We start from the raw sequence: 24,264 nt of genomic DNA, 5'->3' as shown, positions 1-24,264 counted from the left end.
TTACATAAAACAATGTTACAGCACTCTTCTTCACCATTTTTAAAATTAAAATAATTATGCTTGTTTCACTATTTTAAGCTTTTAAAATACAGAGTAAGGTTAATACCAGTAATAATAACCTTGTGTTAAATATACCCTATTAATGCCCTTAGCTTTGTCTTGAGTTCCTCTTACCTGACCTGCCCACTCCATCAGTCATTATTGAGTTAAAAAGCAGAACAAAAATGTTAAAAAAAAATGTTTGGTCAGGCTAATAATTGATTTTGCAGCTTTCAGATCATCATGCAAGTTAACATCTGGCTTATATTCTCTGGTGCTCCCTGCAGGTTACCTGTGCAAAGTACAACGTCATCAAGCTGAGTGTGAAGAACTGAAGACACACCGGGCAGCAGTAGAGCAGCCAGAACAGGAACGGATGCAAGCGATTGGCCTTCACGGTGTTCTTAAAGTAGAAGGAGAACAGGGTGGTCCTCAGGGCTGCCCACAGGAGGCAGAGAGAGAGGAAGACGGTTTGGTAGCTGAGTGTCTTGTGCCGGTACAGCAGCACCATCCACAGCTGGACATAGACAAAGAAGAAGAGCAAAGCATACAGAGCTGTGTAGATACTGGTGAGTCCCAGCTTGACCACAGGAGGGAAGGCAGGGCGGAGATGCTCTGCAGGAATGATCTCCGTTAGGTTACTGAAGGAGGATCCCTTCTCCATCTTGGAAGACCTCCCTACGCTAAAGAGATGGGGAACACATCCAACAAGCAGAGCTGCTCCATAGTACTTAAAACACGAGTCTTCTGTCCCGGAAAATCTCTTAGCTTATATATCAATACTTCCATGGATCACATGTAAAATCAAAAAGTGCCATTTTTTTAGCTTATAGCCTCAATCGTTTTATGATTTATACACTCCAGAAAGTTGGGATTTCTTTCAAATGTGCAAAATAATTGTATTTACTACTCAGCTCATTTAAGCATGGTTCATCTCGTTAGAAAATCTGCAGTAGGGCACCTCAGGCAAAGAAACTGAACAGTAGGTCACCTTCTGCTGCTGTGGCTTCAGCCAAAAGAATAAACCCAGAGTGGGAGAGCGATAAGAGCAGGATATGGAGCTGGCACCAAAGACTTTTTTTTTTAACAGGAGTTTTCAAAGCTACTGCTTTCTAGGACCAAGTCCCTGTTTTTTTGGTCTTGCTGGGCATTTTTTCAAGTTTACACAGTGAGTTGCAACAGAGCAAAGCTTCTGTGGTTTCAAAAGTCTGATATCCCTGCAGTAGATCGGCTCGGTTCAGCCTTTTCTGCCTATCCTTTCCAGGGTTAAAATCCAAGTCTCTGGTACAAAGACAAGAGTCCTGCACCGCTGATGTGTGGTATCTGAAGAGGCAGACAATCATGCATATCATTCCAGAGACCAGATTACAACATGCACTTGGGCTCCCATCCTGTACTCTTATCTCCCTGCCCTGGGTACACCATTTACAGGAACATAGTGTTCAGCCACAGACCAGGTCTCTCAAAATCAGCACCAAAGAAACAAGTTTAATGTGAATACTGCACAATCAACCATGACCGTGCTTCATTTTCACAGGTCAAACCCCAAGCACTGATACATAATTGTGGCCACTGTCCAAGCCCTGTGAAAGAGCCGAGGACAACAGAATACTTGAGGAAGGAAGCCTCACGTGCAATGTTGAGAAAGGCAGTGTCTCGGGGATTGAAGGTGACAGAAGGTTCTTTGGGTTGCTGCTTGTAAAGAAAGGAAGCTTGGGTGCACTTCTTCTGGTAGATATTTGACGAGGAAGGGAACAAGAAGTCTTATGACGCAGGAGACAGAAATACAGGCCTGTTGGTGGAGGCAGATAGGCACGAAAGGTTTTCCCCCAGATTCTCTCAGGGGAGTTATCTGCACTGAGGCTCCCAGGGTGGTTCAGTGCCCAGGTGTACATCCAGCTAGGAGTAGCTGCTTATTTGGATAGGCGATCAGTTAAGAGGTGTGGCTGTGAGCTGGCTTGAGTCTTCTTGGATTAAACTCTTCCTCAATACCTGGTGATGAGTGCCCTCCCTCCCTCCTTTCACTGGGATTTAGCGGGTACTCAGGGAGTGAAAGCTCTCCCCCTCCATGGTTTAGGGGAGTTTGGTGGATAGCTGGAGAGGTCTGAATGATGCTTCTCTCCCTCCCAAAGAATTATGCGCTGCTCATGGGGGTCCCTCCCCCATGGATTTGGATGGGGGCTTAATGGGTGGCAAGTCTTTCACCCCTGATGGGTTAGATGTTTGGTGGGTGACACTCCTTCCTCCTGGGTTTAGGAGATGCTTGATAAATGTCAGTGGGTGATATTTTTTTTTACCCACTCTCACCAGGGGGTTTAGGGAGCGTTTGGTGTCAGTGGACAATGCTCCTTCCTCCCTCACAGATTAGGAGAGTTTTGGTGCCTAAGCAACGATGCTCCTCCGACTGCTGGGCTTTTAAAGGGTTTTAGGTGGCTGTTGGTATGTGACACCCCCCTCCCCCCTTGATTTAGCAGGATCTTGATGGGTGTCAGTAAGTGATGCTGCTCTCCCTTCCCTCTCTCAGGGTGCAGGGGGTGCCCAATTGTTTCCGAGGGAGATCATCCTCTCCCTGGGGTTTAAAGGGTGCTCAGTGGTAACATTCCTTGTTCCCTCAGGGTTTAGGAAGTGTTAGTTTGTGTTGCTCTTTCCTCTCTTCCCTGGTGTTTTAGGGGGCTTGGTGTCACTGGATGATGCATTTCCTTCCATTCCACTGTATTTATGGCAATACCGGTGAGCAACTCTCCTCTCATTACATGAGATTTGAGGAGAGCCTCGGTGGATATAAGAAAGTGATGCTTCTCCCTTCCCTAGTTTGAAGAGCGCTCAGCAGCTGTTAGTGGGTAATGCACCACCCTTCCCCAAAATTTCAGGTGGGGGTTCAGTGGTTGTAAGAAAGTGGCATGTTTCCCTCCTGCTCCCCCCCTCCCTCCCAGAGTTCTGTGGGTGTTAGTGGGTGCCGCACCTTCTCCCAAGTTTGGGAATACTCTGTGTGTTACACCTCCATCCCAGGTTTGGAGATGCTCAGTGTGTGCCACGCCACCCCTCCCCCCAAAGTTTGAGTATACTTGGCAAGAGTCAGTGGGTGCCACGCTTCCTTCTGGGTTTGGGGATGCTCAGTGGTAGTCAGGGGATGCCACGCTTCCTTCTGGGTTTGGGGATGTTCAGTGGTAGGCAGTGGATGCCACGCTTCCTTCTGGGTTTGGGGATGCTCTGTGGTAGTCAGGGGATGCCACGCTTCCTTCTGGGTTTGGGGATGTTCAGTGGTAGGCAGTGGATGCCACGCTTCCTTCTGGGTTTGGGGATGCTCAGTGGTAGTCAGGGGATGCCACGCTTCCTTCTGGGTTTGGGGATGTTCAGTGGTAGGCAGTGGATGCCACGCTTCCTTCTGGGTTTGGGGATGCTCTGTGGTAGTCAGGGGATGCCACGCTTCCTTCTGGGTTTGGGGATGTTCAGTAGTAGGCAGTGGATGCCACGCTTCCTTCTGGGTTTGGGGATGCTCAGTGGTAGTCAGGGGATGCCACGCTTCCTTCTGGGTTTGGGGATGCTCAGTGGTAGTCAGGGGATGCTCCGTGAGCACCACGCCTCCCACAGGATTGAGGATACTTGGAAGGTGTCAGTGGTGTTACGCCTCCTCCGGCGTTTGGGGACTTTCAGTGGGTGCCACGCCTCTCCCGAGGCGTTGAGGATACTCGTCAGATGTCAGTGGATACCACGCCTTCTCCTGGGTTTGGGACGCTGGGTAAGCGACAGTGAACGATGCACCTCTCTCCCCTGGGATTTAGGGTAGAAAGTCAGTGAGTGTAAAAAAAAAAGGTGATGTTCAGTAAATTTCAATAGGGGGTCGGGGGTCAGGCCTCTCCCCCGTCCCCCCCCCTCCCAGGTTTGGGATGCTTGGTGTCAGTGGGTGTTCCTCTTTCTTCCCGAGTTTCGAGAAACTCAAGACCGGAGGAGGTCGCTCTGCGCTCTACGCGATTGCGCAACAGAAGGCGCTTAGGCTTGACGTAACTGCCCTTCCTGATGCCCGTGGCGGGGAGCCGCGACCGTTATGTCATGTGACGCGACGGAGCATGACGGGTGTTGTAGTCTCTAAATCCTTGCTGCGCGCCGGTGACGATTCTTGGCGGGGGGTGGGGTTTCCTCACTCCCTAGGGTCCCCGGATGACCATGGCGACCCTAAGGACGATACGCGCTGCGGTCGGACGGACGGCGTGGGGGGAATAATCCCAGCAGGGCTTCTGCCGTTTAGGAACAGGAAGCGAGTAATGTCCCTGGGCTCCGTGGCCCGGGATGACGTCTCGGCCTCTGATTAGCTAATCAGGGCTGGTTGCCATAGAAAGGGTAACGAACTTCCGGTATGTGATAAACACGAAAGGGCGCAGGGTGCGGAGCGGACCCAAGAGGGGCGATCCCTGAAGGAACGGAGATCTTGGGCAAGTTCCAGGCAAGGTCTGACTGTCTCCGTGGGAGATGATCCCGACGCGAGGCCATGTTATTATAGGCTGGGAATATAACGCAGGATCTGCCGTGGGAAAGCTTGTTCTCCAGGAAGGCATCACTTAAGTCAGGAAACTTTGTTGTTTTCCTTCCGTACTTTTGCCACGTTCAGCCCCGATGCGATATAGTCGCGCTAAAAACGTGCGTCCAAACTGCGCGCTCTGTGCACAAAGCAATTGAGCTGCTGCGCTGAAAAGGAGGCGCTAGGAGTGCGTCCTTGGCATTGGGTGCCCAGGAGATGTGATTGTGTGTAGGTTAGGGAAACAGATGCTGAATTTACGAGCATTTGTTTTTTTCCCCGCTGCATCTATTTTACCGGCGCAATGCACCCGCACAATGTACATATCCTGGAGCCTGGGTGTATATTGTGTACCCTGAAATCTTTTTTTATGTCAAGACTTTTTTTTTTTTTTGCATGGGGCTACGACAGAAAGTAGATGCAGGACGATACTAAGTAGGAGGAACCACAGCAAAGCAGGCTTTTTGGTTTGTTTGTTTTTTTGTTTTTAATTTGAGAGCTTGATGTGTAGGAAGACTTTATGTCTGCTCCAGGGCAGGTGTAACATTTTACGAGTTAAAAAGTGCATTTTGTGTGCACAGGGATTTTTTGCATTGCTGGGTAATAGCTAATAGCATTATAGTGATGAGCTCTATTAGCTACGCCTTTGGATGCACATTTTCATACCTGGGAACTTTTGACCTCTTGTCACCCTGAGATTACCATGGATTGGGTAGGGGCAACTGCACAGTGGGACTGGATGCTCACAAATTTGCTCTCATAAATATGCTTACATGTTCACACTTTCACTGCTCATTCTCTCACATGTCTATTTACACCTTTACTTCTGCCATTCTCCCACCAACACACACTCACTCGCGTCTCTCCCTCTTCCATATACACATGCCCACTCACTTTCACACCCATGCTCACTTGCACTCAGCTCTCTCCTACTCACCTACATACACTCTTAGATCTCTTCTCACTCACTCACTCTCACAGACATGCTCATTCATTCTCTCTCTCCCCCCACCCTCCCCCTTTCAAAACACACTAGCAACAGCAGACTCTAACTTGGGCTCCTGGAGCAGCAGCAGCCTCTTCCTTCTCCTCCTGTGCTGCGGAAGTGGATGCTGCCTGTTTCTTACTCCTTGTTTGATGCACAGGCGGGAAATCGCATTGATGCTTGGCCAAGGCAAACAGGATGGGGTGGGCAAGTGGCTGGATACAGGAAACAGGCTGTGCAGGAGCAGGTGGTGTCACGAGGAAGCGAAGTTAAGAGTTAAAAAGGTCTGGAGATAGTAGAAATCACTGTCAAGTTCCTCCTTTTTCAGCTGCGCAAGACCAATTTTTTTCTTTCGGAGTCCAAGCAGATTGGCTTTGCTGCAGCACCTGGAGATTTCCGGTATTGGCCCGGGGACCTGGTAATTCTTTTAGCATTCCCAAGTCTCTGGGCCAAATCCGGAGAGTCCCCAGATATGCACATTTTGGACGCGCTGATCCCCTTATTGCATCGGGTGTTATAGATGTGCATCCAACCACTCATTAAGCTGTGTGCTAGGCTGGGTGCAATTTATTGCATCAGCCTGTCTATGCATTACGTTGGTAACACCTAGGTCCAATGCATTATTAAGTGTGAAAAAACGTGCGTCCAAACTGGGTGCATGGTTTTTCAATACACGCACATCTCCCGCTCCTGGATGCCCATGCAATAGCCAAATGAGCTGCTGCACTAAAAAGAACGCGCTTGGGATACATTGTATGATCCTGGTGTGTTCATGGCATTGGGCGCCCAGGAAATGTGGCTGTGCGTGGGGTAGGAAAACAGATGTTCAATTAACGAGCGGCCATTTTCCTAACCTGACCGCTGTCAAGATATTTTTTTTTTTTCATGCTGCTTCCTGTTGTTCCTTCTACTTAGTAATGTGACAATATTAAGTAGGGGGAACACCAGAAAAGCAGTATTCTTTGCTTTTCTGTGGAGCTTTGGGGTGTTTCAATACTTAACTCCAGCTCCAGGGCTGGCGTTAAGTTTTGCATTTTAAAACCTAAGCCAGGTGCACAGTGAATTTTTGCATCAGTGTAATTAATTACATCTACATATGATGAGTGCTATTAGCTATGCGCTGGTTTGGACGCACTAATCCGATTATTACATCATGAGTTATTCTAGCACGCCCAAAACGCACGTCAGGCTGTACGCTGGGCTGAATGCACTATATTGCATCAGCCCCATGGGGCAAGAGCGGTTCTGTTTATATAGGGACCCTTTCTTCTCCCTCCCCCCTTTCCTTTCCATCCGAGAGTTGGAGTTTCGTTGTTAAATTGTAATAGCATAAAAATAACGACAGTGCTGTTTAGCAGGAATGGAGTAGATGAATGGTCTGGTCGTTGGAGCAGTGGGATGAGAGCCAGAGAAGCCAGGACTCAAATCCCGCTTCTCCCACTGATGCTCCCTGTGACTTTGGGCAAGTCACTTCACCCTCCGTGGGCTCATGTACCAATTTAGGTTGTATGCTCTATAAGGCAGGTACCTATCTGTTCGCCCTGAATTGTAACTCACGTTCAGGCTGATGCAATAAGTTGTGTTCAGCCGAATGCATAGTTTTATCTGCTCTTTGAACACTGATTTGGAAAGGCAAGTAATCTAAATTTCAACTCCAAGCTTGGACCCTTAGTGCTGTGCTTTCCCCTAATCCTATTGCTATGAGAAGGAAAAGCCTATAGTTTGACTCCTGCTGGGATAGATTAAGCCCTTCCCCCAAATGCAACTGGGATAAACCTATGCAACTAGCTTGAACTAATTTGGTTCATTTTCTGTGATTGGGGGGGGGGGGGTGTTTACAATTTTTCAGATCTCTAGGGAAGAAAGAAACTACCAGATTGCAGATTAGAAATGAACGATCTCAAGTTTAGCTCTACTGTCCACCTTCTCCCTCAGGTTAGAACTGTTAAGCTGTTACACCTAATGGATCTTTGAATGTGTGCTACCTGTCTAAGATGTTGCCCCACCCCTGCTTGGGTAAATTTCTTATTCAAAAAGGCAGGTAATAGATCCAAATAAAGTACCAGGATGGCATAAAACTGGAACTGGCTCATCTTATCAAAGTTGATCTCGGTCAAGTGGCAACCCAAAGTGCTTCATACTAAACAGGTTCCCAGTGCGCAGTGCTTCAGAAATTATGTGTGTTTGTTTGTCTTCAAGAAAGTCATTTGACCTTCCCATCTGCCAAGCCGTTTATATTTGGGGGGGGGGGACAGGGAGGCAGTAGCCATGAGATTTGGAGAACTGGCAGGTGATTGGGGCTTTGTGCACGTAGGTGGGATAATTTGCCTCAGCACGGTTAGATTCAACAAGCTTCTGGTGTGACTGTAAATAAATACCTTTATGTCCTTATCACTCTTTTTTTTTCTTTCTCCCTCCCACCAGCTGCTTCCCTGTGTCAGCCGAGAAATATCCCGGGTCCAGCTATGTTTGAAATCTCAGAGTGGGAGGAGCAGGACAGCATTTTCACTGGAGAAGGGGCCAGCGGCTCACAGACTAAGCAGTCATCACACTTGAACAGACCGAGCCAGACAGAGCCTGACTTGCAGCATTGTCACCAGGGACCTCCAAAATCTGGAGGTGAGAGACACGATGGGCTTTCTTTGGCCAAGATATACTGCCTGTAATAAACATGGTAGCCTGTGGACATAATCCTGAGCATGAATTACAAGGGTGGGGAAAGAAAATGTCAGCATTTTTCTGTCGAGGTGTGCTCTGCTAGTGGCTCCTTTTTATTTGGGTAGGGTTTTAGCCTTTGGCATCGTCTTGAAAAGGTTCACGTGCGAACAGGATATTCCTCTTCATCCAGCCTGACAAGCCCAAACGCATGGGTTACATCCAGCAGCCAGGAGATGAGGGCAGAGACTAACAAGCTTGCTGATGTTGCCTTACGTGGGCTCACGTGCCGCCCTCAGCCTGCCAGTATTCGCTGTCTCCAGCAGGTGGCAGGAGAGCATGTTCCGTGCTCGGAGCTGAGGCCTAGTTAGGTTGTTTGCAAAGGATTAGATTGGAAGGGCAGCTCTTGCGGTGAAAGCCTTGTGCTCCCTCCTCCAGGAGAGCATGGGCCTAAGATCAAGGGGCTTCCAAAGGTTTGGTTTGAGCTGCACATTTCGTTCTGTGTTACCCTGTTTCCTCCCCTTTCCCTTCTCCACTTTCCCTCTTCTCTGCCTGGACCTAAAAAAAAGACTGGGAAGAAACCTGGGTTGATTTCTGATTTTCCCTTTGCCTTGTTTTTTTGGAAGTTCATTGTTCAGCATTGCTTCAGACAAGCTTCTCTTTTTTTCACATCCCAAAACTTTGTTTTCTTTTATGCGGTGGAGGGGGGTATGTGCTGTCCGGGAGAGCACGGAGGAAAGCCCATGCTCGACAGAGGGTGTGCAATGCAGAGGCGGGAGGGGGAGGAGATGTGCAGAGAGAGAGAGAGGGATGCATGGAGCAGAAGGGGATCGTTCCGGTGGGGTTGGAAGTGCAGTTGGTTCTCGCCAGTGGTTGATCTGCTGCAGCCATTTTTGTATGCGCGGCAAGAGGTTTGAACTAGTATCCACCCCCTGGGATCCCACAATGGTCTGTTCCTCCAGGGCCTCATGGGCTGCCAGTTTTTAGATTGGTAGTTTTGCTCTTCCAGATGTCCTCCTCTGCAATCTATCAGCACTTCCTTGGACCTTTTCAGATGTTTGCAACGGGTAGAGTACAGCCTCCAATCCTTCATCCTGTGATTTTACTTTTCCAGAGGAGCAACCATGAAATTTCAGGTCTTAAGAGGATGAGGCGGTTAGGATAAAAGCAAGTGTCCTCTAAGACAGAGTTGGAGGATGAGGAATATTCACCTGAAGGAGAGAGAAGACAGCGTTGCTGTGATCAGACAGTTTCACGAAGTAGAGCTGTTTTTCCTTAATTTCTCATTCCTTGCCGGTACAAAAACATTTCTGATGGAACCATGGAGGAAGGTCCCAAAACCTCAGAAAATCCCATTTGGATTATTATTTGGAAGCCTGCGAGGATTTTCTGTTGCTTGGATCAGTCAAGGATTTTTTTTTTTTTGGTTTTGGAACGGGAATCTCCTGAAGCCGGTTTTAAAGAGGATTGCTTGCCAGGAAAAAAAAAAAGGCAAGACTGTCTCCCCTTATCTCTCAAGAAGTGGGAAGTTTTCCTGAGGTGGATGTTCTGGCTTGGGCGGTGATGTTGGGAATCGTGATTCCTGTGGAAGGTGATGCAAAGGATGGAAAAGAATAGACTCAGTTTTTCAGTAGGCCTTTGAGATTGGCTAGTATGTCTTTTCAGAAGGCGATGTTGTAGCTAAAGCTCGTTTGCACTGGTCTCATCCGTATGCAGGATGCTTTGCTTGAAAGCAGAGTTTCAAAGCCAGAGAAGGCAGCACAACTGGAAGTGGGTTGAGTGGATGCAGCCTGGAGCTTCTAGTATTTGTGTGGCTGCAGAGTAGGCCCTGTCGATTCAGCTTCTATGACTCAGCCGACCAAGTTTCCCTTCAAGGGCAGGCTTCTGTTTGTTGAAGACCTAAATAAGAAGGTCACAGCCAGGGTGGGTAAATCTAAAGTTCCCAGACTTCCAGAGAAGGAAGAGCAGGGATCATTCAGTTGGTTGCCTTCGGGAGGTCAAAGTCTGGGTCATATGGTAGATTTCAATCAACAAACCTTTTTCATTGGGGAAAAAAATCAGTAGAACTAGGGGTCACAAAATGAAACTCCATGGAGGACGACTCAGAACCAACATCAGGAAATATTTCTTCATGGACAGGATGGTGGATGCCTGGAATGCCCTTCCAGAGAAGGTGGTGAAGACAAAAACAGTGAAAGATTTCAAAGGGGCATGGGATAAACACTGTGGATCTCTAAAGGCCAGAGGATAGAAATAAAGAAAAGACTGCATGGGGGTAACTCGCTGGTGTGGCAGTTACTACCCTTAACCAACAAGCCTTCATATTATTGATGCAACTCCATCATTGCTCTCTGCTTTAACGGCAGGGAGAAAAGAGGAAAAGGGGAATTAGATTCAGACAGCAACCAACAAGGACATTTAATTTACGGTCTGGGAAAACAAATAAGCCTGGGGGCAACTTGCTGATGTGGTTGTTACTACCCTAAACTAATAAGCCTGATGCTTTTGATGCAACTCCAACATTGCTCTCTGCTTCAAAGGCAGGGGGACTAGGGGAATTGGACTGTGGTAGCAACCAACAAGGGTCCTGACCTTTACAGTCTGGGAAACTGATAACCATGGGGGTGAGCTGTATGGCACGGCAGATACTACCATAAACTTGCTGGGTAGACTGGATGGACTGTTTGGTCCTTTTCTGCCGTCATTTCTATTTTTCTGTGTTTCTCTGCTAACATAAACTTGACTGAAGGAAAAACAAGAGCTCCAAATTTGTAGCTGCACATAGGAACATATCCAGAAGAAGAAAAAAATAACAGACTGGAATCTCTAAACATTTAGACCACACAAGGGGAGGAGATTAAAAGAAAACCAGCAAAAAGAAAACAAGCCCAAAATTTAGGTCTAATCCATGCAAAGATAGTCTTGTTTTGTAAAACACTATCAAGTTGAATAGGGTCAAAAAAACATATATCTGACTCCTTGAAACTTGACAATACATTTACGTGGGAATTTCAGTAAAATGGTGGCTTCCACGGCTAAGATGTGCAGTGTGTGCTATTGTGGAATTAAGGTCAGGAACAGTGGAACGGGATCAGCTCATCTTTGTTCTCCATGCAAGCTCATTTAAAGAGGGGTTTGGCTATGAAAGCTTCATTGGCGGACTAATTTAAAGCCACAAGCAGGGCTGGATTTAAGATTATGGCTCCCAGCAGACAGGAGACCAGGGAACTCGGACAGCAACGAAGGAAGTCCCAGGTTTTTGGGGCACCTTCCCAATTTGGCACTCAAGGTTCACGCCTAAATGCGGCTCTGGTAATAAGTGTGGCCTTTGTAGTTAGAGGACCCCCACTCCCAGGCAGGACACGAATGATGTCTTGAGTCGGGCCTTGGTTGGTTTCACCACTGAAGAGTTACAAAGCAGCAACATCATCTTCCTTGCATTCTTTTGCGATTATTTTGTCTCAACATTCGAACCAGAGAGGACGCGTCCTTTGCTTTGGAGGTGTTGAGAGTGGGTTTGACAGTGTTCTGCCCAGTCAAGGTACAGCTTGGGTAAATGTTCCCTCTAGTTTTTGACACACAAATTTTCTCCCTCCAACTTTTTATAAGCTGAACTAAAATTTGTGCGCCATGAGCCAAATGTGCCCAAGCAAGAATAGTGCAAAAAAATATCAGAACTATTTTAAAGAAAATTAATTCTCTATTACTTAAATGATCATGAAGCAATAATAGGATACATCACACTTTGCTATTGCTGCCACATTTAACTAATTCTGTATGGCTAGACACATTGGGGTAGATTTTAAAAGGAGCGCGCGCGCTACCCAGCACATGTACACCAGATTTTATAACTTGCGTGCGCAAGGGGGTGCACAGTTGTGCACCTTGCACGTGCTGAGCCGCGCTGGCTTCCCCCGTTCCCTCCCCCCAAAATGTTTCTTACCTTTTTTTTTGCGCCTGCCCAGAGGCAGAAGCAAGTTGCGCCTGCCGGCAAGTGATTCTCCAACCCCGCCCCCCTTCCCTTTTTGCAAGCCCCGGGACTTACACGTGTCCTGGGGCTTTAAGTGCGTCGTCGGGCCTTTTGAAAATAGGCCCGGCGCGCATAATCTTTTTAAAATCTGGCCCATTGTGCAGCAGCACAAAATCCTGTAAAAAATTACACTCAAAATCTATACAGCAAACCTATCATATCATAACCTAACAGTAGTAATGCCAAGGACTCAAACAACATCCCTGCCTGTGAAAAAGCAGCACTGTAAATAGTACTCTGGGTCCCAGAATACCAATACACCACCTACTGGGGAAACAAAACAAACCCTATCGCTATAGATCCCCACACAGAAACTGCACGCTACCAGAATCTCTCACCTTAATCACATGCGCAGAGTACAGCGAGACCCTCACCAAATACAGAATAAAGGAGCACAAATCCGAACCAGCAATATGCAGACAAAAACTGAAATGGAAACCTCAAGAAATCAGTGTAACAATGGCAAAACAGAAACATCACCATTCCTCATAAACAAAATCAAGAAATGTAAAGCATTAATAATAGTACAACTATACTAATAAAAGAATAAATATTTCAAAACATAACATTTTTTTAAATTTCCCAAGCATCAATATAATATTTCAAAACAGCAGACATATCAAATAACATCCAATAATTAAAACTAATAAGGATTAAAACAAAATCTCTGGCTGTCCATACCCGGGAACAAGTCATGGCTCTCTGCTACTTTACATCTTTTCACGCCTTGCAGAAACCTCAGGTCAAAAAATCGACTTCTACTACAAATCCCTGCACCAAAGACTACCAGGCTGAATATAACACGAGAGCGTGCCTTCTCACGTGCAGGCCCAAGTTTATGGAACACCTTGCCCTCCTAGCCTTAGATTACTTTCCAATCGCAAAGAATTCAAGAAAGCACTGAAACATCACCCCCTTAGACGAGCTTTCCCAGATCATTGTGACCGGTCTACCTCCCAAGAATAGCGTTACCAGATTGCTATCATTTGTTTATCCCCAAGACTAGTCGTTTATGTATATGTTGTTGTATTTTAATCTCTTTTTGTTTTTATATTTTGATTTTATTTTTAACAATTATGTGTTTCTTTGTAACCCACCCCGAACATTGGAGGGTGCAGGATATATATACTTTTTAATTAAATAAATAAAGTCCCTGAGATTGTCGCCGGGGGGGGGGGCGGGGCACACAAGTTTTATCCTCTCTCTTTCACACACACACTGGCATGTACATTCTCTCTCTCACACACACCCGCTCTCGGACCCTCTCTCTCCTCCTCCCACCCCTCATCACGCACACACAGGCTCTTACTTCCACAGATTCTCTCACTCTCACTGCCCCCTCAGCCACACGCATCGCCAGGCAAGCTCCCATTCATTCTCACACACACACTACAGAACCCCAGGCAGGCATCCATTCATTCTCACACATACACACCCCTAGGCAGGCATCCATTCACTCACACACTGAAGGCAGGCTCCCCTCTTTTTTTTTGCCAACAGCCTCGGAGTCTCTCTCGCTCCTTGTTGCTGCTGTCACTTCCGCTGTGTACCTATTGGGGAGGAGCCAGTCGCTGCCACAGAAGCCTGTTCTGCTGCTCCCCCTCTGTGCAGACCCCGCAATATTAAAACTGTGCGTGCCTAACACTTCCTTTATGCTGATCTCTTGCAAGCTTTTAATATTGCGGAGTTGGCACAGATGACGAGGCAGGCTGAGTTCTCTGCTCCTGGTGGGCCTGATGTGCGGCCTCTTATTTCTTCAGCCATCAGTTGTGACAGATGTGGACCATTGGTGCTGTGGTGAGGTTGACGCAGCCTATGGGGCGAGCTCCGTAAGCCTTCACCGAGGAGACTTACTTAGGGCTTCACCTTTACCAGCCCCCATTCCCCGCAGGTTGAACCCTTGGGTTCTGGGGGCCGGCAGGACGTAGGCAAGAGTCTCGGAGATTGGCAGAGATGATGGGCCAGGCAGGGGTCAGAGGCTGGTGGCAGATGGGTGTAGTCAGTACCCTGATGAGGGGTCAATAAGAAGGGGAGACAAGGATGTGACACAAGGGATCGACACAGCAGGATGGGTAGAGAGGCAAGAGGAGCTGGATATGATGAGGTTGGGCAGGCTAGAGAAACAAGGCAGTGCTGGGCTGGACTAGGCAAAGGCAGGCTGGATGCAGCAGGAACTAGTAAAATGCACTGCACGTGGTAGGAGGACCTGTTGTGCGGCTGGGGATTAAATTCCCAACCGCATATCATCGTCATCTGGTGCCAGCTTGAGAGGTTCCTGACATGGGGCCTTGAAGAATAGTAGCACATCTATGGGAGAGGTGGAGGCAAGTATAGTGGCGGTGGTTCTGAGTGCTGCAAAGGAGGGTGAGTGTGGTAGCTTACAGGACCATCTTGCAAGCTGCCAAACGGAACACCGGTAAGATAAGAAACTGGACATGCAAATTATATCTAAAAAAATCAAGGTTCCACAATAGGAGTCACCACTCAGGAAAAAGGTCTAGGTGTTATCGTTGAAATTACATTTGAAATCTTCTGCTCAGTGTGCAGCAGCAGCAGCCAAGAAAGCAAATAGACTGCTGGGGATTATTAGGAAAGGAAGAGAGAATGAAGCAGAGAATATCATAATGCCTCTGTATCGCTCCATGGTGCGACCTCATCTTGAGTATTGTGTGCAGTTCTAGTAACCACATCATGAAAAAGATATGGCAGAATTAGAAAAGGTACAGAGAAGGGCAACCAAAATGATAAAGGGGATGGAACAATTCCCCTATGAGGAAAGGCTAAAGAGGTTAGGAATCTTCAGCCTAGAGAAGAGACGGCTGAGGGGAGATATAATAGAGGTCTATAAAATGAGTGGAATGGAACATTAATCAGTTTACGCTTTTGAAAAGTACAAAGACCAGGGGACACTCAGTGAAGTTACTGGATAATACATTTAAAACTAATAAGAGAAAATATTTTTTTTTTACGCCATGCATAATTAAGCTCTGGAATTCTTTTCCGGATGTAACCCAGGCCTTTGGACTGGTCTGGCTGGACTCAAGGAAGAGAAATTATCAGGTAAGAACTACTTTGTCTGTGCAAGGCGTCTGGAATGGGGCTCCCAAGAGAGTCCTTTCCCCAGCGCATTCTCCACCTTATTGTAGGGGAAGAGACCATCTCCTACGCTTTTCTAAACCTCTGTCCTTGCTTTCCTGTAGTGGCCCGGTTGGGCTCGGACCCATCAGCCGAAGAGACTGAGGCCCAGGATGAGCCGGGGAACTTCAGGGGACGTTCCAGGTCAGCACCCCCCAACCTTTGGGCGGCCATGAGCTATGGCCGGGAGCTGCGCAGGATGAGTGATGAGTTCGATATGTCCTTCCAGGTAAAAACGTGCCTCTGTCTAACCATTCTGCTCCAGCACAGCCACTTCATTCTACCCTAGTCCTCGGCTTGCCTTTTTGGGCCTGGCAGTTTCCTCCTCCTCCTCCTCCTCTGGGCTTTCAGCTCAGTCAGCCCTGGCTTCTACTAGGTCTGTCCCGCCCTGATCCCTCATTTGCAACTACCCAGGGCTTCCCCCACTTTTATTTTAAAAACCTCTTCTGTGTAGCTCAGCCAGAGGTTATAAAACCATGTTTCTGCCTGGGACTTCACCGCACAAAAGGGCAGCTTGTGAAAACCCCACCATCAGGTTGAAATAAAATCAGCAAAAGATGGTGCCCTAACATGACCACCTTTAATCTTAAACCATCATTTCTAGGTCTTATCAAATCTCAAAAGATATTAACGTTATCTTTTAGGGGGTCGCAATGAAGAACATCACTTAAGATGTCCAACCTAAGCAATGTACCCCATGGTCTAATTATGACACCAAAATTATTTGCAAGCAAAGAGGTTTAGCAATAGAGCCCTTTCTTTTAAAATGATGACCATTAGCTTTCAGAAGACAAGAGGGGCAAAAGGTTCCTTTTAGATACCACAGTGGCAGGAATCCTCAGCACCAGCTGTGTTTCATTCAGACTGATCTACGTCAGGGGGAATTAGTACCTAACCCTCATAACCCCTTCCTGAGAAACTGTGAGGTGGGACATGGATAACCATACAGTCTGTTTTACACCTGAGATGACAGGCAAGACAAGTCACCTACAAAAATAATAAGAGGCATCATATCATATAAAATCTACTGAGTGTTTAATCAGCATTCATTTTACTTAAATTAATTCAATTTATTCACACCAGCTGTTCAACTTTACAATTCCTGCCAGATAATGTCCTTGTCTCCTCCACCTCCATGGAAAGGCTGTTCCATGCATCCTTTTTCCTCTCTGTATAGAAATGTTTCTCAGAGGACAAGCAGGATGACACTCCTCACTCAGGGGTGACAACATCAGATGGAGCCCCAATGCGGAAAACTTACGTCAAAGTTTCTAGAACTTTGAATAGGCACACTGAGCATGCCCAGCCTGCCCTATACCACGCGGCCAAACGGGATCTATCTTTAATATCTTCTATTTTGCAGAGCTGTTAGCCTTGCAGCGTGATTGAGCCCACTTTCGCTAATTTTAACCATATGGAAAACACTTTTGCTCTTCGCGTTTTTTGTGGTTTTTTTCCTCTCTGTTCCATGCCAGGTCCCTCTCAGTGCGTTTCGGTGTTTTGGTAAGTTTTCTTTCGTGGTTGATTTCCCCCTGTGGTGGCAGTGCCCCGGTACCACCAATCAACACCCTCCGCCATCGCTTCGACTTTGTAGCCCTTTGTTTCACCCTGTAATGGCCATGTCCAGTTTTCACCAATGCCTCCGGTGCCTGAGGACCATATCTATCACTGATCCTCATGAGATACGTATCCTCTGCCTGGGGGCATCACATGACGTCCAGGGTTGCTGCTTATGCTCCCAAATGACTCCAAAGGGTCGTCTGCTTCATCTGGACAAGATAGATCAGCTCTTTGGGTCAAGGAAGTCTGAGCCATTGGCATCAGCATCGATGGACCCTGGTGCCACCCGATGGACACCATACCATTGACATCACCAGTGGATAAGGGTGCCGGAGATCACCTGTTGTCAATCTCCAGGCCAAGGATACTGAGTTAGTTGTCTTCAACCTGGGCAACAGGGAAAGACTGAGCCAAGCATTGAGTTAAGAAGCCTAAGAAGCTTCGGCACCAGTCCCCATCGATGTACAGGGATGCACCAGCTTTTGCTGTGATGCCCTCGAAGCGACCCCATAGTGAAGACAGCCCATCCTCTATTGGTACTGGGGGCCCACAATAGTCTCTATTAGTGCTGGTTCCAGTTGCCAATCCCCTTCATGAGTTCAAAGAAGATCTGGCCATACCTCCTTCCTCCCAGTTAGTGTTGATATCGGCAATGTTTAAGGAGGATGTGGAGCATCAAGTCCAGCTGGCAGTGAATCGGGCCTGGGCACCGAAGGCACCGGAGTCTGTGCTGCCTGTCATCCTACCACTGTTAGAGAAGCTCAGTGTGTGCTCATTGGTGTGTTACCAACCCAACTGTTACCAGTTGGCTCCCCCTACTGATATAGTGGTCATGGCCGGTTCCTCTGGGGAAGAAGCTCCACCAAGGCCGGCAGAGATGGCAAGGCTTGTAGCTTCTCTTCCCCCCCCCCCCCCCCCCATGCACTTCTACCAGTGCCTGCACCTCTGGGCGAAGGCCAAGCACCTAGGGCCCCATCCCTTGTAGCGAGGATGAGGATCCCTATGACTCCTGGGGGGATGAACTGATGAAGAGAGAGATCCCAAGCCCCAGCTGGCTCCTCGGTCAACTCTGGGGATGGGGTTTTGACTGGGCCCGCAGGGGATGTAAGCCATTTGCCTGTACCCGGGGCGATGGACCCTCCAGTCGGGAACAGGCTGCAGTTCTTTGTAAACCAGTGGCCCAGTGTAACCTTGTACCAGTGGGTTCTGTCCATCGTCCGTCAGGAGTACCAATTGATTCTGTTGAGTGTCCCACTAAATTGCCTTTCATGCCTATATGGGGGCCGGTGGCACATCAGGAGATACTTCTATCGGAGCTCTTCTCCCTCTTAATGGCCAGAGCGGTTGAGCTCATTCCACCAGGGCAAAGAGGGCAGGGAATTTATTCCAGGTACTTCCTGATTACAAAGAGAACAGGAGAACTCTGTCCCATCCTTGACCTTAGGGCCTTTGAAAAGTTTCTAAAAGAAAAGTTCAGGATGGTTTCCCTGGGCACCTTGATCCCCCTTTTTACAAAAAAGGGACTGGTTATGCTCCCTTGACCTAAACAATGCACATATACATATCAAAATCTTCCCTGCTCACAGGAAGTATCTCCGATTCGTGGTGGGAAATCAGCACTTCCAGTAACAGATGTAGCCGTTCTGGCTAGCATCAGTCCCATGGGTCTTCATAAAATGCCTGGCCATGGAGTTGGCACACGTCCGCAGACTGGGATCACATGTTTTCCCGTACCTAGATGAATGGCTGGTCAAGAGCATGTCTTAGGCAGGAGCTGTCAGGTCCATGCGCTTGACCATTTGGGTGTTGGAGTCACTAGAGTTCATTCTCAATTACCCAAATTCCATCTCAGCCCATCACTTCATAGGAGCCCCGCTAGACAAGGCTCAGGCCAGGGCATTTCTGACTTGCCAAAGGGCAGTCGCCTTGGCGACTATTGTGGCAGAGGTTTAACAGAGCCAGCAGGTATCAGTCTGGTACATGATGAGGCTGTTGGGCTATATGGCCGCAATCGTTTGTCACTCCCTTGGCACGTTTTACATGCATTGAGGCCAGTGGACCCTGAGGTTATAGTGGCTCCAGGCCACTCAGAGCCTCCAGGATTGCATCCAAGTCATCTCAAGGACTCTTTGTTCTAGTGGCGGGTACTTTCCATCCGGAACAGGGGATTTCCATTCGGAATTTCCCTACTCAAAGTGTACTATCCATGGATACATCTACCCTGGGGTGGGGAGCTCATGTAGATGGGCTTGGCACCCAGGACATGTGGTCCGCTCAGGAATGTTCTTGTTAAATCAGTTTCCTGGAGCTTCGGGTGATCAGGTACACGCTATGGGCTGTCCAACAAAGTTGTTCTGATCCAGACCGACAACCAGGTTACCATGTGGTATGTCAACAAGCAGGGAGACATGGGACCATACCTCCTGTGTCAGGAAGCGGTCCAGATCTGGTCATGGGACCTGTCCTATGAGATGGTACTCAAGGTCATGTACCTGACTGGGATGGAGAACATGGTAGCGGACAGGCTGAGTTGAGCCTTCAGACCCCACGAGTGGTCCCTGGACCAAAAGGTAATGAATCGTATATTCCTCCTGGGGGATCCCGGATGTAAATTTGTTCTCGTCCCCCTGCAACAGGAAGGTGCTTCTGTTCTGCTCCCTGCACAGGTCAGACAGCAAACCAGCCTCAGATGTCCTCGCCCTTAGTGGCGAAGACTTGAACTTCGTGAGAACAAAGGGACTGTGATTTTCATAGCCCCTCATTGGCCGAGACAGGTCTGGTTTCCACTTCTTTGGAAGTTGTCCATCCGGAGACTAATCAGTTTGCGGACTTCCCCCAGATCTCATCACCAAGACAAAGGCAGGCTGTGGCATCCCAACCTCCAGGCCCTGTCACTCACAGCCTGGATGTTGAGAGGTTAATCCTGCAGCCACTTGATCTTTCAGAAGATGTCTCTGGCCTTGGTGACTTCTAGAAAGCCTTCCAAAAGAAAGTCCTATAGATTGAAGTGAAGGAGGTTTTCCCTGGTGTGAGCAAAAGGCCCTAGATCCGTTCTCCTGCCCTACTCAAAAACTGCTTGATTACCTTCTACATCTATCGGAGGCTGGCTTAAAAACCATCTCCGTTAGAATTCATCTTAGTGCAATTGGCGCATACCAACAAGGTGTAGATGATACTCCCATCGCTGTATAGCCTATAGTTGTATGATTCATGTGGGGCCTCCCACTGTATCTTGGGACCTCAACGCAGTGTTAGCTCAGCTGTTGAAAGCTCCTTTTGAGCTGCTGTGCATCTGTGACCTGAAGTACCTGTTGGAGTCATTTTTGTTACTTTTTGTTAAGGATGTATATAGAGGGTAGGCCGCCTGGATTCAGAGTTTTCACCCAGACACAGACTAGTTTGAAGGCCACAGGCCAACCTCTGAGTGAACTCCTGTTTACTGACTTGCGCTGTAAAATGTTTACGAACAGGCAAGAGTCTGTTTATTTAGTTATTCCATTAGTCTATGATGAGAAAACTAGCAATTAACTTATACTAAAGCCTGAGAGAGAGAATGAAGGCCGCACAGCTGTTTCTGAAGGTTGATAAGAACTCAAAGGAAGGGAACACTGTTGCTTTTCACAAGCGGTTGTAGTGTATGAGGGGAGAGAGAGAGAGCCCTGGACGTGATGGTATGGCTGATCCTTTGGAAGTGTAAGCTTTTTATATCTATGTAGCAATTGTTATCTACCATTACTTCTTCTATCTGATCTGATTTTATTTGTTTTATCCTCTCGCTCATATAAACTTACTTCCTTACCTGAAACCATGATGTACTGAATCAAGTTTGTGTGTGGCTGTTTGTGTAGGGGATAAGCCCCTGGGTTCAAGCCCCCAAGTATAATCCCAGTAATTGTGTGTGTTTATATGATATTAACCCTCCAGGTCAGAGCTCCTGGGCGCAGGATACCAGTGTGCACAGTCTGAACCCGTAACAGTACCTGACCTGGAAGGTCATATTTTTGGTGGGGGTCACTTCAGCGCGCAAGGTCAGCAAGCTCCAGGCCTTAGTGACTTAATCACTTTATATTAAATTTTATCATGACAGGATGTTCTTGCTTATGCACCCTATGTTCCTGTCTAAGATGGTGATGTGCAGAAGAAGAACCCCATATTGGTCATCCTACTCAAGGCTTCATGTTTCTTTCCCCTCCTGGATGCTATTCAAGAGTTGATTGACTTTGAATGGAGTGTACCAGAGTCCACTTTTAAAGGGGGGTGGGGCGCGCCTTGACGGGTTTATACTCCCTTGGATCGCAGGCCAGAGAGCAGTTGTGTTTCCCAAATGTTGATGAATCGTTTTGTTCGGTTACTAAGCGAATCACCATCCCGGTGGAAGGAGGGGCAGCTCTAAAGGATGCTCAGGATAGGAGGATTGAGGCTATCCTTGAGCAAGCCTTTACGGCCATGGTGATGAATTTTCAGATTGCTTCTTGTTGTGCCTCGGTGGCTTGAGCCACCTTACATCTTTAAGAAGACTCTGGCAGTTCCCTTTTGGTAATAGAACCGAGGATTGTCGTCTTGGCTGCAGGATGTGACCTGGTTCGCACAGTCTCCAGAGGAGTTGCATCCATAATAGCAGCTGTGGCTGCGTAATTGGTTGGTTGACACTGTATCTAAGTCCAATCTCACCAAGCTGCCCCCTTCAAGGGTTTCCTTTTGTTTGGCAGCGAGTTAGAAAAGATGGCAAATAGATGGGTGGGGGGGAAGCCCAGATCCCTTGTTTTGCTGGAGAATAAGAAGCCGGCTTCTCGGCCTTTTTCAGGCAAGTGGACGCTCTTGTGGCTGACTATATGTGATTTTGTCCTTATAGGGGAGCTTCTTCTTGGAGATCCTGTCCCTTCAGTAGGTCTCTGTCCTTTTGCCCAAGGAAGGCCTCCGATAGTTGTGGGCTCTGGGAGGGGAGCCTCTCAATCTGCCCAGTGAAGATTTGCGAGCTCACCTAGTGGTACAGGAGATGGGCTGTGCATCAATGGGTCCTCTAAGCCCTCGGTTCGTCAGCAGCGTGGTGGACGCGCCCGCAACAAAAACAGAGACCACCCCTTACCTAATCTAAAAATAAGAGACTACAAATTAGAAACAGAAACACGCAAACAAATCGAAATAGCCTGAGAAACTAGACTCTGAACAGTGGAATAATGAAAAAAGAGCAAAATATAAGAAATGCACAGTCCCAAAGATGACATTCAAATTGCTAAAATCTCAAAATATATATATATTTTTTTTTTTTTTAACTTTTGTTGTCTGGTCTTTTGTATTTTTCTAATCAGTTGGTCCTGGTCTTTCTTTCCCATTTTTCCCTTGTCGCTCATTTCATAATTCTTTTCTTGTCTCTCTTCTCATACTTATCTCTCTCTCTATTGCTTCTCCTGCATGCAGTGGGTTTGGTTTTTTTTCCAGTTGTTTGCAGTACACATAAGCAGAAACCATTCAGGATTTTGGGGAGAGAACATAAGACATGCTATACTGGGTCTGACAAGGGTCTATCAAGCCCAGTATCCTGTCTCCAACAGTCGCTAATCCAAGTCACAAGTACCCAAACATTAAGTAAATCTCATGCTAGCAACAAGCAATGGCTATTCCCTATTGATTAATACCAGTTTATGGACTTCTCCTCCAGGAACGTATCCAAACCATTTTAAACCCAACTACACTAACTGCACTAACCACATCCTCTGGCAACAAATTCCAGAGTTTAATTGTGCATTGAGTAAAAAAGAATTTTCTCCAATTTATTTTAAATGTGCCCCGTGCTAACTTCATGGAGTGCCCCCTAGTTATTGTATTATCCAAAAGAGTAAGTAACCAATTCACATCTACTCGTTCTAGACCTCTCATGATTTTAACGACCTCTATCATATCCCCCCTCAGCCGTCTCTTCTCCAAGCCTGAACAGCCCTAACTTCTTCAGCCTTTCCTCATAGGGGAGCTGTTCCATCCCCTTATCATTTTGGTTGCCCTTCTCTGTACCTTCTCCATCGCAACTATATCTTTTTTGAGATGCGGCGACCAGAATTGTACACAGTATTCAAGGTGCAGTCTCACCATGGAGCGATACAGAGGCATTATGACATTTTACGTTTTAACCATTCCCTTCCTAATAATTCCCAACATTCTGTTTGCTTTTTTGACTGCTGCAGCACACTGAGCCGACAATTTCAATGTAATATTAATTATGATGCCCAAAACGTTTTCCTGGTGGTAGCTCCTAAAATGGAACCTAACATCATGTAACTATAGCATGGGTTATTTTTCCCTATATGCTTCACCTTGCACTTGTGCACATTAAATTTCATCTGCCATTTGGACACCCATTTTCCAGTCTCGCAAGATCCTCCTGCAATGTATCACATTCCGCTTGTGATTTAACTACTGTTAAATCTGCAAATTCAATCAGCTCACTTGTCGTATTCCTTTCCAGATCATTCATAAATATATTAAAAAGCACAAGTCCAAGTACAGATCCCTGTTTACCCTTTTCCACTGAGAAAATTGACCATTTAATCCTACTGTCTGTTTCCTGTCTTTTAACCAGTTTGTAATCCACAAAAGGACATCACCTCCTATCCCATGACATTTTAGTTTTCTTAGAAGCCTCTCATGAGGGACTTTCTCAACTGCCTTCTGAAAATCCAAATATACCACATCTACCGGTTCACCTTTGTCCATGTGTTTATTCACCCCTTCAAAATAGTGTAGCAGATTTGTGAGGCAAGACTTCCCTTGGTTAAATCCATGCTGGCTGTCACATTAAATCATGTCTATCTATATGTTCTGTGATTTTTATTCTTTATAATAGTTTCCACCATTTTTCCCAGCACTGAAGTCGGGCTCACCGGTCTTTAGTTTCCCAGATCACCTCTGTTATATACTGTTATACTGATATCTTGGTATGAACGCCTTTATGTCTGCTGATTTTGTACTTTGCACTATCATGTATATAGTTATATTCCATAGCATCTACCCATTGATGCCTGTTATATGTAAGGGCTCCTCCCATAAATTATTTATATGTTGCCTAGTTCATCATATTATATTATGTTATCTGTTATATGTACGGGCACTGCCCAATGGTTTTTTGTTCACTGTGAACCGATACGATGTGCGAACGGATATCGGTATAAAAGAAATGTTAAATAAATAAATAGAGCCCTTTTTATAGAAGGGGGAAGGCTGGGTTGGATGAGATTTGGGAATGGGCTGGGAGGGATGGTGTTAGTGACAATGAGAAAGTATTGAGTGCCAGAGGAAAGGTGTTGCATGGTCACTTGGAAATTTGGCAGGGGATCGGGAGGGAGAGTGCTGATG

The 24,264-nt window shown here is 47.0% G+C and overlaps 2 protein-coding genes across 5 annotated transcripts in view; one reads left to right on the top strand and one right to left on the bottom strand.

The window, feature by feature from the left end:
• The window catches only part of GPR137 (G protein-coupled receptor 137), a 29,886-nt gene extending 25,688 nt beyond the window's left edge, over positions 1–4,198 (bottom strand). Inside the window, exon 1 of the mRNA XM_029614785.1 lies at positions 332–4,198. Coding sequence (XP_029470645.1) covers positions 332–703 — 372 coding nt within the window. The 5' untranslated portion in view covers positions 704–4,198. The remainder of the gene's footprint in view (positions 1–331) is intronic.
• A 63-nt stretch (positions 4,199–4,261) lies between these two features.
• BAD (BCL2 associated agonist of cell death) overlaps positions 4,262–24,264 on the top strand; it is a 30,438-nt gene continuing 10,435 nt past the window's right edge. Inside the window, exons 1-3 of one of the 4 annotated variants that reach the window (XM_029614790.1) lie at positions 4,262–4,391; positions 7,962–8,156; positions 15,423–15,586. In XM_029614790.1, the coding sequence (XP_029470650.1) occupies positions 8,003–8,156; positions 15,423–15,586 (318 nt within the window). In that variant the 5' untranslated portion in view covers positions 4,262–4,391; positions 7,962–8,002. Of the gene's footprint in view, positions 4,486–7,961; positions 8,157–15,422; positions 15,587–24,264 lie in introns of all 4 variants that reach the window. The other 3 variants (XM_029614789.1, XM_029614788.1, XM_029614787.1) reach the window with 3 other exon arrangements.

Source organism: Rhinatrema bivittatum, chromosome 8 (assembly GCF_901001135.1).
Source record: "Rhinatrema bivittatum chromosome 8, aRhiBiv1.1, whole genome shotgun sequence".
In the NCBI taxonomy this organism is placed as follows: Eukaryota; Metazoa; Chordata; class Amphibia; order Gymnophiona; family Rhinatrematidae; genus Rhinatrema; species Rhinatrema bivittatum.
The sequence above is the reverse complement of the archived record's forward strand: the minus strand, read 5'-3'. Positions and strand labels throughout refer to the sequence as shown.